At 44.0% G+C, this 13,035-nt stretch overlaps 2 protein-coding genes across 2 annotated transcripts; one reads left to right on the forward strand and one right to left on the reverse strand.

Annotated features, from left to right (window-relative positions):
- The first annotated feature begins 2,543 nt into the window (after nt 1–2,543).
- Nucleotides 2,544–4,552, forward strand: LOC120950742 (uncharacterized). Its single transcript, XM_040369010.2, has 4 exons — nt 2,544–2,710; nt 3,178–3,377; nt 3,451–3,685; nt 3,752–4,552. Exons 1-4 carry the CDS (start codon nt 2,701–2,703, stop codon nt 4,177–4,179), a joined length of 873 nt encoding a protein of 290 aa, XP_040224944.1. The 5' UTR covers nt 2,544–2,700; the 3' UTR covers nt 4,180–4,552.
- Nucleotides 4,553–4,556: 4 nt separating this feature from the next.
- Nucleotides 4,557–8,202, reverse strand: LOC120950743 (gustatory receptor for sugar taste 64a-like). The gene is made up of 4 exons (XM_040369011.2): nt 7,466–8,202; nt 6,756–7,395; nt 6,441–6,693; nt 4,557–4,753 (listed from the first exon to the last, which is right to left on the reverse strand). Exons 1-4 carry the CDS (start codon nt 7,818–7,820, stop codon nt 4,667–4,669), a joined length of 1,335 nt encoding a protein of 444 aa, XP_040224945.2. The 5' UTR covers nt 7,821–8,202; the 3' UTR covers nt 4,557–4,666.
- Between the last annotated feature and the right edge of the window lie 4,833 nt (nt 8,203–13,035).

A 13,035-nucleotide genomic window follows, 5' to 3' on the forward strand; every position in this document is an offset into this window, starting at 1 on the left:
GGATGATACGGTTTTTTGTTGTTGCTGTTGTAATCGGACCCATGCTGGATGCTGGAAGGAAAATGGGTGGGAGATAAAAATTACCCCTAATTGTCCACGCCCGTTAAGGTGCGGGACGTGCGCGCGGCTCGCCCGCCGGTGGTCGTGCCCGTGCGTGCGGAAGTTGCGGTGCGGTGCAGTCGTCACGTTGGAAGGCAAATTAAAATGTTTACACACTGAGCAACATACACGCGCGCGCTCGCGCCGCTGCTTACCAATTTGAGCGGTGGCGAAGTTGGTGGTTGTGGTGGTGACGTGAATAATTGATCGTGGTAAGGAGATTTCTTGCCCGATCAACCCCATCGGTCAGATGGTGGTGGTGATGTTTAAAGGATAATAATTTAAAATTGTGACCCCGTGCTGTGCGGTGGTTTTGCATATGGCGATGAGATTATTTTTTTGGGGTTTTTGCGGATATTGTTTGCACTGTCGGATTGTCTTCAAACAAAAGTTCAATTGGTTGAGTTGAGTGCAGTTTGTTGGGCAGTTTGTTCAAGGCCTTGAAGTTGGCGCTAGGCAAATGTTTGTCATTGATGCAAAAGAATCTAGAACGTTCTTATGATTAGTTTTACCTTGATCAAACTAATTGATGTGAGCCAGTGGAAATTATGTTTCAAAAATAGTGTTGTTGGGGCAAAACTACATATATCTGGAACATAATTTCCGTACCATTTGGATCATCTTATAAATCTTAATAAATGAAGTACAGAGTCATTTCAAACCTGATAAGTAAAATATGCCATTATATTTTATATTCTCTATTTTTAGTTTATTGAATTTATATTATTCTGTTTAAAAAAATTCATATTAGAATTATATAATTTCTAAGGATTTAATAAATTGGGTAAATAGTTTTTCATTTCGCTATTTCTCAAATTCGTTGTGAGGATAAATATTTAAAGTTGCATAAGTAAGTAATTAAAAAAGCTATTAAATATAATTGAACGCCTGATCTAGAATCACACAAGCCATACTGAGCGCACTGAGAGACATTTCCATTGAACTTGAACTTGTTTTCCCCACCCTCTGGGGCACGTTGGAGCCGAAGCCGACGGGCCGGCACTTTGCTTCGTGAAAACCCGACCGAGCACGTGGCGCTACGAACGGCTCGCATGCGGACGCATGGTGTTTTTGTTTGGTGGGGATGCCCAGTTGCTGGTGTTGGTGTGTTGTGGAATGATTCGGAGCAGTTGTAGGTTGGTTGAAAAGTGTCTTACGCAAATTGGGGAGATATTTTCCCATGGCGGATCAATGAATTATGCAACAAACTTTAGCTACTATGATTAGATTACATTAGATTAGATTATATTAGATTATATTATATTAGATTAGATTAGATGAATTAGAGTTTTGTGTACTTGCGGTGAGTGAGCGTTAGCCCTGCGATTATAGAGCATGATTTGAATGAGAAAGCATAAGGGAACGTAGAAGAAATAGTTTCTCATGATAGTCTTCGATGCCTGAACTGAATACGTCCTGAAGTCTCGAGACTGGATGATGAGATATATCATATCCAACGAGACATCTGTTAAACTCTTGTTAAAGGGTGGAAATCGATCCAGCCCCTAGCTTATAGAAGACGATATGTCTATTGAATAGACCATATTGCCTGTATTACCACCTAAACTTATCGATATGTTTAAACAATCGCTTAAAAGAATGAAGAGCGTGGCGCATTCGTTCTACTGCCTGTCTCTGATACCTAAAACGGCGAAGGAGATGAAGATTGGATCGAATTTATCATGAAGTTTGAGCTAAAAAGTTCAGAACAAAGTGTTAATTACTATAAATTTGTTCAACAATGTCTATTTCAATCTGGGAATCCTTACAGACCTCACTCGTTCTGGTTAATTCTTCACTGGACAAAGTTTTTAGTTTAAAATAATGTTCCCCGCTTCGATACTGAAAATCATTCACTTCGTATCTTATCACTAACTCAGACAACTGTAGCTTCACAATACCGATATCGTAAGGTTTGGCACTTAACTTCTGTTCAATATCAACCATCTGATAAGCCCCCAAAAATCGATAACATGTTCCTGGTAGGTGTGAAAATTTGCACACCGATATAACTACCATCAGGAATGTGATTTCCTTTCTTTTTTGGAGTTAGATTGCTGAAATATGCCCTCGTATGGTACCTATTTCTAACCCCCTGTTGCAACGTTAGCTGTCCATTCACTCAATATTGGCTATGAATCATTCAAGCAAATCACCGTATGCTGGGGGGCTGACATATTACTATGAATCATTCCACCAAAGTGATAACACGATAAGCGCCTTTTGTCTGTAGTTGTGGCTGACAAAATTTGATCAGTTGCAACCCGATTTCCTGTGACCGTTTTCTACCTTTTCCCTAGTAGTGGTAGTGATGGGGCACTTCACCCAGCGTTTGTGCATCGCGATGGAAAGTGTAACAGAGGTTCGTGGCTGTGGTAGTGAACCGTTTTGCGATATCAACCCCCGGCTCTTATCAGTGGACAGCATTTATTTTACACTTGCTCCGGCGTCCGACAGCTCCAACGTGTTAGTCAAGAGCGACAGTCGGCCAGAAGCGGTTGTACACTCGTGCAAGAACCACGACCCAAGTGTGTTTGTCAGCTGCAGCATCTTGTTTGTTTATTCTGTTCCAAAAGTTTGTGTTAACATATCCCCAACAAAATGAACACAGGTAAGAAGATTGCGCGTTCGTCGTTGTTCTGCTGCCGCTGTGGAAGATACTGTGCCGTGTGGTGTTTTATTTTTTGTGGAAGTAAAATCATCTATTTAAAAAGCTCGTTCGGAGCTCAGTGCATTAGACACTTGTAGGGGGGGGGGGGGAAGCTAGCACTAAAAAATAGGACCACAATTAGGAAGCTTTCAAGTGCCCCAAGTAGTCACGTAACTAGAATGGGCAAAGAAGCTCGTTATCTATTCGCAAACACATCCGCTACAGCTTGTCGCAACCAACGCCCCATTGATTTCTTATCAGCGCGAGTGATAAATGAGTAACGGAAGGTTACAAACAAAAAAAAGGAAAAAAGAGGTTCTCTTACTTTACACTCTGATACCGTGGAACTGGCCAGCTATCGCGCAGGTTTTTGTGGGATTTGCAGCGTAATGGCATTTTATCGTTTCCCCCCTGTCGCTTAATTACAGGATTTAACTGGATTCCGTGGACCTCGCACCAGGGCATTCCGCCAGCGGCAGTGTACGGTGGAAACGATCAGGACGGATCGCCGATCTATATCGGGCGGGCGTACCATGAGGGCGATCAGCTGCCCGCGAAGGTGATCCCATCCAAGCAGGCGGCGTACGTGTCGCACAATGGCATGGAGATTTTCAAGACACACTTTGAGGTACGGAAGCGTTTGGTTGCGAGGAAATGGTTGAGTTGGGAAGTAGAAAGGGATTAATCGGTTCTTCTTGTAGGTCCTCACTGGTACCGGGTTCACCTGGGTTAGCAGCGGCAATGGACACGTGCCGGCGAATGCTGTGCTGGCCGGTAATACGACGACCGGCGAGCAGCTGTACATTGGCCGTACGCATCACGAGGGCAGCTTGACGCCGGGCAAGATTCACCGGTCGCACGGATGTCTGTACATTCCGTTCGGTGGGGCCGAGCAGAGCTTCCTTTCCTACGAGGTGCTAGTGGGACAGCAGCGATGTAAGTGATTCTGACGCTTCTTTACCTGAAAGTGTAACATTAATCCTTGGAATGTTTACCTTGCAGCGAACTGGCAGCACTGCTCCGCACACGCCCCAATGCCACCGAATGCCGTCCTGGCCGGTAACGATTCGGACGGTTCGCCGATCTATGTCGGCCGTACGTACCACGAGGGTGATCAGCTGCCGGCGAAGGTGCTACCGTCCAAGCAGATTGCCTACGTCTGCCACAATGGGCAGGAGATTCCGAAGCACTCGTTTGAGGTGCTGACGGGCGGCCAGGTGTCCTGGGTACCGTCCGGGTTTGGAAGCGTTCCACCCAATGCCGTCTTCGGTGGTCGGACCTCGAGCGGGGAAGCGTTGTACATTGGTCGGGCGCACTATATGGGCAGCTTGACGCCGGGCAAGATCCATCCGAGCCACCAGACGCTCTACATCCCGTACGGTGGCAGCGAGATCCCGATCAAGAACTACGAGGTGCTGATCGAACACTGAGGTGGTGATGAGACCAGTTAGAGACCTTTTCTAGTAGCTTTTTTGCATAGTGTCACACACACAAATAGGAGTAGAAGTTGACGTGACGTCGATTTTGTGCCAACCTTTTTCGGTTGAGTCACCTTCGTTTGCTAGTCACATTAGAAGAAAGATCAACAAAGAGTTGGCGTAGAATTTGAACGAGGTTGTCGTTCCACGTCATCTTTTACTGCTGTACTGTGTGTTACTATGTGACAAAAAGGGTACAGAAAAGGTGCAAACAGTGTTTCAGTTCAAGTCACACACAGTGTATTCGAATGGTTTACCCCATACGCAAAGTTGATTCATGTCATTTCTTTAACGAAACTATAAAACGGTCGAACTGTAAACTAGTAACATAGTTTTGCATTTGTTTATTTGCTCACAAAAAATATAAGAAACATACGGTGAAGAATAGCAGCATGTGGACATTGATAGGATTTTTAAATTTAGTTCGATTTCGGTAAGCTTAAAAGTTGCAGTCCCTTGTAGTGTCGGGAGTTTTCTTCACCTGATCCAGCAGCACCAGCTCGTAGGTAATGATCGTACCGGCCATCTAGGGGGAAAAAGGGGAAAGATTGTAAGTGTAATAAATGCATCATTGGAGGAAAGGCGGACCACTCCCAACTTTTTCAAGTTATTTTTATCATCAAACAGTACAAGTGGCGAGTTGTGATAATCTAGAAAAAAGCACCATAACGTCCAGCGTTAATAGTGTTTGTGTCGTTAGACTCTGATAACAACTGGGCGTTCGATCTACTTTGCGGCCGCTGCTCCGCGTGGTGGTATGTACCTGTGGCCCGAGCGGTGCACCATGAATCAGCCCGATAAGCGGTGACAATAATACCAGCGGTACTTTACCATTGTGCAATGCTGCATCATTGCGCCGAAAGCTATCGCTATCGATTTATCGTCGTGATAAGAATGTTACAGTTATGGGTGAGCCTTGTTTTGGAGCAGTCAGTCTTGGCGTCAGGCGTTGCGATTTGTAATTCTGTACTATGCCCGATTCATACTTCACAAGGCTCGAATAGAACTGACAGTGCCCAATTGAGGGTTTACGTCGCCCGAAAAAGTATTTACGGCGACCGATAACGCTTTGACGATGCCGGATTGGCTAGGTAAACCCTGTATTTGTTTTGTCGATTGAAAACGTCGTTAAGGTGCACCATGTACTGTTTGGTTGAAAACTACTGTTTGGACATTGTTAAAACATTAGCCAACAAATGATGCTCAAATGTAGATAACGTATTATTTTTCAGGTACATTTAACTCGATTATTTCCCATGTTGTTTCAAAAATGTACAAAAAAGGTAATAACTAAAAATAGATCGAGGAAATTTAAAACAAAGTCATACAATGCATCATTTGACAGTTGCAGCCGTTGTATATTAAGTTTATGCTTTGCTTAAAAATTGTATGAAGGAAAGCAAAGCAATTGTCCCAGAAAGAGCTAGATTACTAGAACTCTAAAAAGATAAACAGCGTACTTTTGAATAGTTTTCAGCTTGACGAATGAACCGAAATCACATTCACGAGACTCGGTGCAATGCAGGGGTTTTCAGTAGTTTTCATAATTTTGGATCACACTCTGGATATTCTTCCTGGATTCCAAATGACCCTGTCCAACAAGGATGCCGTAGAGTCCACTTCCCGTCATTAAAAATTCATTTCCCGTAAAAAAAAAGTTAAGCAAGTGTCCCAAAATTATGAGAACCCCTGATAACCTCTGTTTCTTTCGCGTCAAAGATCTGTTCCACTTTTGTCTAATGCTGTTTTTCACTAAAATGAACATCATTTCAGCCCATTTGGCGTTTCATTGAGCCAATGATCAGTTAAAATTTGAATCACCTAAATTATCTTATTGAGTTCTTACAAAAAATTAAATTGAGTTCTTCACAAAATAAATTCTTGCAGCATTCTATAACCTTAGCACTTCATTTTCTTCCCATTATCGGTACGTGACGGTGCGCTTCCTGGTTCAACGACAGTGTCCAGGCCGGAAGTGTCTGTTACATAGTTTTATCTACCATGGAATCCCCAGGTCCATCCGCATTGCTATGACGTTTTAAAATGCCTTCAATGTTCCATTGAGATAACGATTTGTGCTGTGGTTATTGTAATGTTTTGATACTCTTCTTGAGAATACAGCTGTTTTTTTGTCATTTAAATCATGGGTATAACAAACCTGTCCCAAAATAGTGTTATTGCATTGAAATTTGGGGAAAAAAACAACAGCTTACCGCTAGTATGAGTGGTCTGCGGACGAAGAAGAACCGCTTGCCGGACAGGGCATTCTCGGACGTGGCCACCGCATCGCAGAGCCGCCGCAGGTCCAGATTCCAGTTCGTGCTCGGGAAGCGGCGCAACGTTTCCAGCGGTTTCTCCGACGCGCGGCTTATCGAGGACACCACGAACAGCATCAGAAAGCAGCGTCCAATCAGGAAGCCGAGCGAGTACCAGAAGTAAACCGTCGTCACTGTGGTTGGTTTGAGACTGAAAGATGCAAAAGTGACAGTTGAGGATCGCATTGGTTCTTTATCGTTCTTATTGCTTACTCAAAACTGTTGAACAACTGCACGGTAATGAAGAACATATCATTTGCACAGCAAAACAGGATCAGCTTCGAGAACCGTTCGTCGACAAACGTGACCAGCTCGGACAGCCGCACATAGTCTAGTCGCAGTGCACGCCAAACGCCTTGCGATTGCGGTTGACCGTCGAGCCGTTCCAGTCGCTCGTTGAACTGCACGAACCGGCGCTGCAGCCCCAAGCTGAGACAGATAATAAACACGTCCACATAGTGCCAGGTAAACTTGGCAATGCGCATCGTCAGCTCGATCGTCCACCCAACGACCGGATGGTACGGGATGACGCGTAGCACGTACGGATGTTCGCGGTGGAAAAAGTTCTTCCAGAAACCGGCAGTGTGCGGGCAGTAGCGTATGTGCAGCTCGTTCAGGCGGTACGCCGACACGAAGTTAAGTGTGTCCTCCACGAACGCCAGGAACATGACGCCGAACGCGATCAGGTGCACCTTGCGGCGGAAGGGCAAGGTGCGGCTCGGTGGCCGGTAGGGATCGGTGCGGAACGGTGCCTCGTCCGTGTACCAACGGCCCATAATTTGGCTCCAGTTGCGGGCCAGCAGCATCAGCTCCACCATGAAGAACACGATGATGGCGTAGTAAACGAGTGAAGCTGTCCGGAAAGGAAACGAAAGTCCTTTACAAACACTGTAACCATGTGAGACAGCCGCTGGCTTACTTACTGGCTTGCTGCACTCCAAACGAGGGCTCATGGGCCGTATGCACACACAGCATTATGATAAGTGTCAACATGATAAACAGCGTCACACAACCGTACACGAACTGCACCGAACGGAGGCGCATCCGGACGTCCCGCGGATCGGTCGACCGGGCGTAACCGACGATGGGTATCAGCGAGAACAGCTGTCCCATGAAGATGACCGCGGCAACCGCTTCGTGCGTACTGCATTCCCGTTCCGCTGCACCGTCGGCCGGTGGTGTCTCTTCGGCCAGCGCAGTCGAAGGTGTTGATGAGGGTCTGCTCACGCCTGGGAATCGTTTGACGGGAGTCACTTCCGGTGGTGTCATGTTAAGCATGGTGCACAGATTATCACAGACTGTAACCAAACAGGGCGACAGTGTGTCCGGTTATCCTTGTTGTGTTGTCAAAGCCAGACTGTCGCCGTAGTCCTTTGCTGGAGGTCTGCCCCATGGTCCAGCGAAAATTGAATATTCGTGACCGACCGAATGTAAACAGAGCAATTATCCGCCATCGTTCAGTCAGTCAACTTTCACTTTACGCGGTGGGAACGGGCACAGATGCTGCTGGCATGGATATGGATCAGAATGGAGCCACCGGGCTAGCCAGTGACGTCAGGTCCAAGGTGGACACGGTGAAGGAGTGCTCCGTGATTGAAAGTCAACAGTTGGGCTCGGTAGGGTTGACTTTGGGTCGGGATGAGCCAAACTGTACGCTGCCCATTATGCTGGGGAGCTATGGAGCGATGCAATGCAACGTTGTTTCGGGGGAGTAATTCAGGTACGGTCGGTTGCTGCCCGTTTGCTAATCGAGCGAGTAAATAAGAGCTCGGAAAGGGATTTGTAGAGCTTAAGCGAGCATATTAATTTTATGGCATGTAAATATTGGTAGGTTTAATGAGGTGGTAACTATGGGGAGAGATTAACAGGGATTCATTTTACATTGTAGTTGCATTAACGATGGCTAATTAACTAGCTCTTCGGAGGATGCTATTCATACTGGGCAGACAATATTGATAATGTGTTGCTTTCCCGTTCATTTTGATAATTTCTCTCTCTGTTGCACGCCGGTTTTGGGCCATCTTTTCACGTTCTGATGGGAATTGCTTAAACGAAATACATATTATTGCAAGCAGTAAAGCTTATATTTTTCTAGGAACCTCGTTGCAATGCATGTGAAACGGCGGTATTTTGTTCATGTGATTTTTGCTTTCTCTCAAAGTAACTCATAAACTCTTATTTGATTGTATACTGGAATCGCAATCTAATACCATTTGCAATCCCAATTGCCATCCCAATCCCAATCGAATCACGATCGAATCCCAATCGCATTGGAATCTTTAAGCGATTAAAATCCTCCGGATCTGATGCGATAGAAAAAGTGGAATGTTGTGCGATCTGGTCGAATCTTTCTAAATATTGAATCTTCGAATCTTTCGAATTCCGAATCTCCTAACACTTGTTCTGACCCATACTATTCTTGGAACTGATTTTGAACCCATACAGTTCCTGGAGCTGATACTATAACATACCCTATCTATCCTATCCAATACCGTTGGTGAAGTATATCCTGAACCCATACCAATCTTGGTAGTGATCCCGAACTGATACTAGTCTGGACACAGCATATGCACCCATACAGTTCTTGGAACTAATCCTATAATAACACCTTTTCCTGGAACTATTTCTGATCCTTTACCAGTCCGGGAGCTGGTCCTCAACCCATTTCGTTCCATTCTAAATTGCTTGGAATTGCTTATATCCCATACGATTCCTGGAACTGATCCCAAAACCCGATTCCGCCTAAAACTGCTCCCTTTTCATTCCGGTTCTAAAATAGTAGCTTATCTTTGCCTCCTCAAAGGAACGGATATCATTCCTGGAACCGAACCTGTCCTAGTCCATGAACCGTTACAGTATCTACTCAGATCCAGTAACTGATTTCGCTTATATAGAGTAACTAATTCTCAGATGCTCAGCTAAACAGTCTTGTTTTACGAAACACGTTTGAATGTTTGTTAAAATAAAATGACTAGTTTGTTTTATTCTTCAATTAAGTTGAGTGTAAAAATGTAAATTACTTGCAAAGAGAATACTACATTTTATACATTAGATAATTGATCATTTAATGAGACAAATATAACAAATAACTTCAACATTTTTGCAAAAATAAAGTTCCAGCCAAATATCGCTTGATTTGCCTGCAACCTACATGCAACTTGTACGCAATCTTGTACTTCCATCTCCCGGCAAAAGATGGCGCTACATGTATTGCCGCATTGTGCTCACGGAACGCTCGCATTTTGTTGATCTTAATCGAAACACTCTCTGATTTCGGAATGTTATGGCTCTAAGGCTGTTTGTGTACAATCAAATTCAATGCCTACTTTCTATAGTTGAGTAGCCAGTAAGTGCTCAACAAATACAAAACCAATCAAGAGCAGTACTATCTCAAGCGAAAACCTCCAAAGAACAGCCCAACAGCGTAAGCCCTCCGCTGCGGAAAACGCCACGATTGCGGTCCCCGTAAAGTTCATCGACATGCTTCCCTATTTCGGATGCCGCCCGTTCACAGTTCCGTTTGGTTGTCTTTTCTTTCGCTTCCGTTTCATGTACGCCCGAAAACGCGACATCGGGGCTGCGTCGGTTTTTTGATGCCAACCCGAACTTTGGTCGGATTTCTTCATCATCATTATCGTCAGCATCATCATCATCATCGTTGGCGTGTTCCAACGTTACCGCGACACAATCACGCATCACAGGGGTGGGTAGGGGAGGGCAGAGTTTGGGAGGGGAGAGAGGTTGGAAAGCAAAAAAGAAAAACCAGGTCGAGCAGCGGAACTGAACTGAGCGCGCGGTCTGTGTGCCGAGTCGGAGAGCTTCCTCGCCCTCTCTACCATGCATCGAGCGCCTCCCCCTTCTTCTCCCCTGTGTCCCCGATCGACTGGTGTGCATGATGACTTGCGCAATAAAGCCAGCAACAACGATGAAGCCAAAGCGCACGAAACGATGCGAACGAAGCGAACGGGCAGGAAATGTTTAGCAACAGCAAGCAAGGCCTACTCTCGGCGGCGTCTGACGGTGCTGCGTTGGTTGTGATGCTTGGTGGATTCGAACGACAGCGGAGGGTGCAGTGTGCGGGACGCTCCGTGGCGTCACTCTATAGAAAGTGCTTCCGAAACGAATCCCACCTCCCCGGGACAACAACGATGACGCCGGCAATGACGGCAATGATGATGATGATGAGGCTGTTGCCAAGAAAGCTAGAAGGTGTGTGTGTAGAGAGCGGCCTGTTTCTTTGCTGGCTCGCGGGTCGATGTGAACCACGGGGGAAAATGGATGGGCTTCTTCTTGCTATTCAATTGTATCAGTGTCTTCCCTTTTCATCCCTGTCTCCCACCCCCGCGTTGGGGTTGGGAAAAGGTCTCCAAAAGGTTTTCTTTCGCTGGGTTTGCGGGGCCTTTTTTCACCTTCTTCGTGTTCGTTCGCTCGTTCGGTCCCTTGGAATGGTGGCGTGCGAGCTAGTAAAAGTTTTGTACGTTTTCGGCAGAGAAAAACAGGGAAACATTAAATAGAAAGAAAAGCGTGAAGGAGCAGAGGAGGCGAAGGGGATGGCCGGAGTGGATCCAGGCGCTGTGGGTGGAAGTAATTAGTTCCATCTGGCTGGAGATATGTGTTTGGCTGATTGGATGGGAATGGTTTGCCGTTTACAGTTTTGAAATCAATTTCAATGAGCAACAGCCGAACAGGATAGGATTGAATTGGGATGATGTTTTCATGGCGGGTTGAGATTTCAAAGTTTGAATGCTGCAACCACGCCATTTGACTATGGTATTTTATAGTCAAGCTAATATTTCACGACAGGGCTTTAATAAAAAAGAAAACGTTGAGGGAAGGCTTTCGGTGGGAGTATTTTGTAAGCTTCTGTTATTGGAGCTTTAATAACAACAAGTGAGAGCTCTTGATTCTTGTTAAGATTGATAATGTTTAAGTTGGTTTAATCGGTTTACATCTAAACAAAGCACTGGAACAAAACTGTTTGTCAAAGCAAGACTGTTATTGTTACGTAGAACTGCGGAATGAATTTATGTAAATAACTACAGTCTCTCCCCGAGTTACGCGACACTCGAGTTACGCGAATTCGTGTTACGCGAATTTTTATTTTTGACAGTTCATACGTCCAATCAGTATAATTTTCTCCATCAATTGTCAAATGAAAAATAAATTGCAATTTGTCCAAAAATTTTAAATAACTAAAAAGACAGAAATAACCGAATTTTGTACACGAATTGAATGAAGTAAGTAAAAAAGTGCAAGAAAGTAATAATTTTAATCAAAAATCATTATCAGACAGGAGTATTTTGGCTGCAAAACGTGATATTCGAATTAAGCGAAAATCCGAGTTAAGCGAATGTCTCCGGAACGCATTATTCGCGTATCTCGGGGAAAGATTGTATTTAATTCTATATCTAGAGCCTATAGTCTAGAATTTCCACTACCTAGAAGAAAACATATCATATTTTCTTCATTATTTAAATGAATATATCGGTTTTAAGTGTTATTCATACAGAAATATGTAATATTTATTCTTCAACCGGGTTGACTTTTAATTAAATAACATAAAGGTACATTCTTGTTCTAACATTCAATTCAAACTAGAACTACCGTCACTCTACCTTTGGTTAATCTAAGTAACAGAACTCGACAACAACAAACTTTGAAGGAAGAAAATAAGGACTGCTAATGGCCATGACATGACCAATAATTCGAACTTCCAATAAGTAATATTTGGATGAATTTCTCAAAACTCATTTGAGCAGATGTTGAGGGTCTCTCAATTTACTGATTTCCTCCCGACTGTCATGTAAGATGATTTGTTGGCAAACAAAGGGTGTGAATAAAAGGGATGAAAATTCAAAGACTTTATCTTATTTCGTTCAATATGGAAGGGAGTAAATGGAGTGAAAGATCGTTATCTTTCCAATGTTAGCACATAATATATAGTCTTGTAATCTCAGCCTGCTTCAAATCTATACATCTTTTCAAACAACTTTATAGGTAAGTGCCAACATTACAATCAATGTTATCGCATGGATAGATCCAAAAGAGACCGACTTACACATTTTCATCCCCATTTATAATTTTCCAATTTATCGTCATTTCATCGCCATGCTCATTGCAAATTCCATTGCTTTGGCCGATGATCTGTCTCTTCTGGGATTTTGGCTCTTTTCTATCTTTTTCTTCTCTTGTTAGTATTAGTTGGAGTAATAATTCCAAGCAGAATACAAGCTTAGTATACTTTAAAATACAATGACTATATTCACGGTTACATGTTTAGTATCCTGGGCAAACAATTGTGTGCGGAATGTGCTTCAATTCTTCCAATGTATGTCTCTAATCGTTAAAAAGTGGTAGTAATAAATAACCTCGATTGTATTTGGTCCACTAAATGACATTTAGTACCACTGCGGCACGATAAACAATAATAGCATTATCATCAAAAGGCATGATGCATTTCGCAACAAATGCCCAAAATTTCTGGTCAACGTTT

Source organism: Anopheles coluzzii, chromosome 2 (assembly GCF_943734685.1).
Source record: "Anopheles coluzzii chromosome 2, AcolN3, whole genome shotgun sequence".
NCBI lineage: Eukaryota > Metazoa > Arthropoda > Insecta > Diptera > Culicidae > Anopheles > Anopheles coluzzii.

Excerpts from the sequence above, each read along its gene's own strand:
- LOC120950742 (XM_040369010.2), top strand. Across the intron at positions 3,378-3,450 it reads TTTTCAAGACACACTTTGAG|GTCCTCACTGGTACCGGGTT; the intron begins GTACGGAAGCGT and ends TTCTTCTTGTAG. Across the intron at positions 3,686-3,751 it reads GCTAGTGGGACAGCAGCGAT|CGAACTGGCAGCACTGCTCC; the intron begins GTAAGTGATTCT and ends TTTACCTTGCAG.
- LOC120950743 (XM_040369011.2), bottom strand. The coding sequence starts at position 7,820 with ATGCTTAACATGACACCACCGGAAGTGACTCCCGTCAAACGATTCCCA. Across the intron at positions 6,694-6,755 it reads CAGTTGTTCAACAGTTTTGA|TCTCAAACCAACCACAGTGA; the intron begins GTAAGCAATAAG and ends TGCATCTTTCAG. Across the intron at positions 4,754-6,440 it reads GCAGACCACTCATACTAGCG|ATGGCCGGTACGATCATTAC; the intron begins GTAAGCTGTTGT and ends TTTTCCCCCTAG.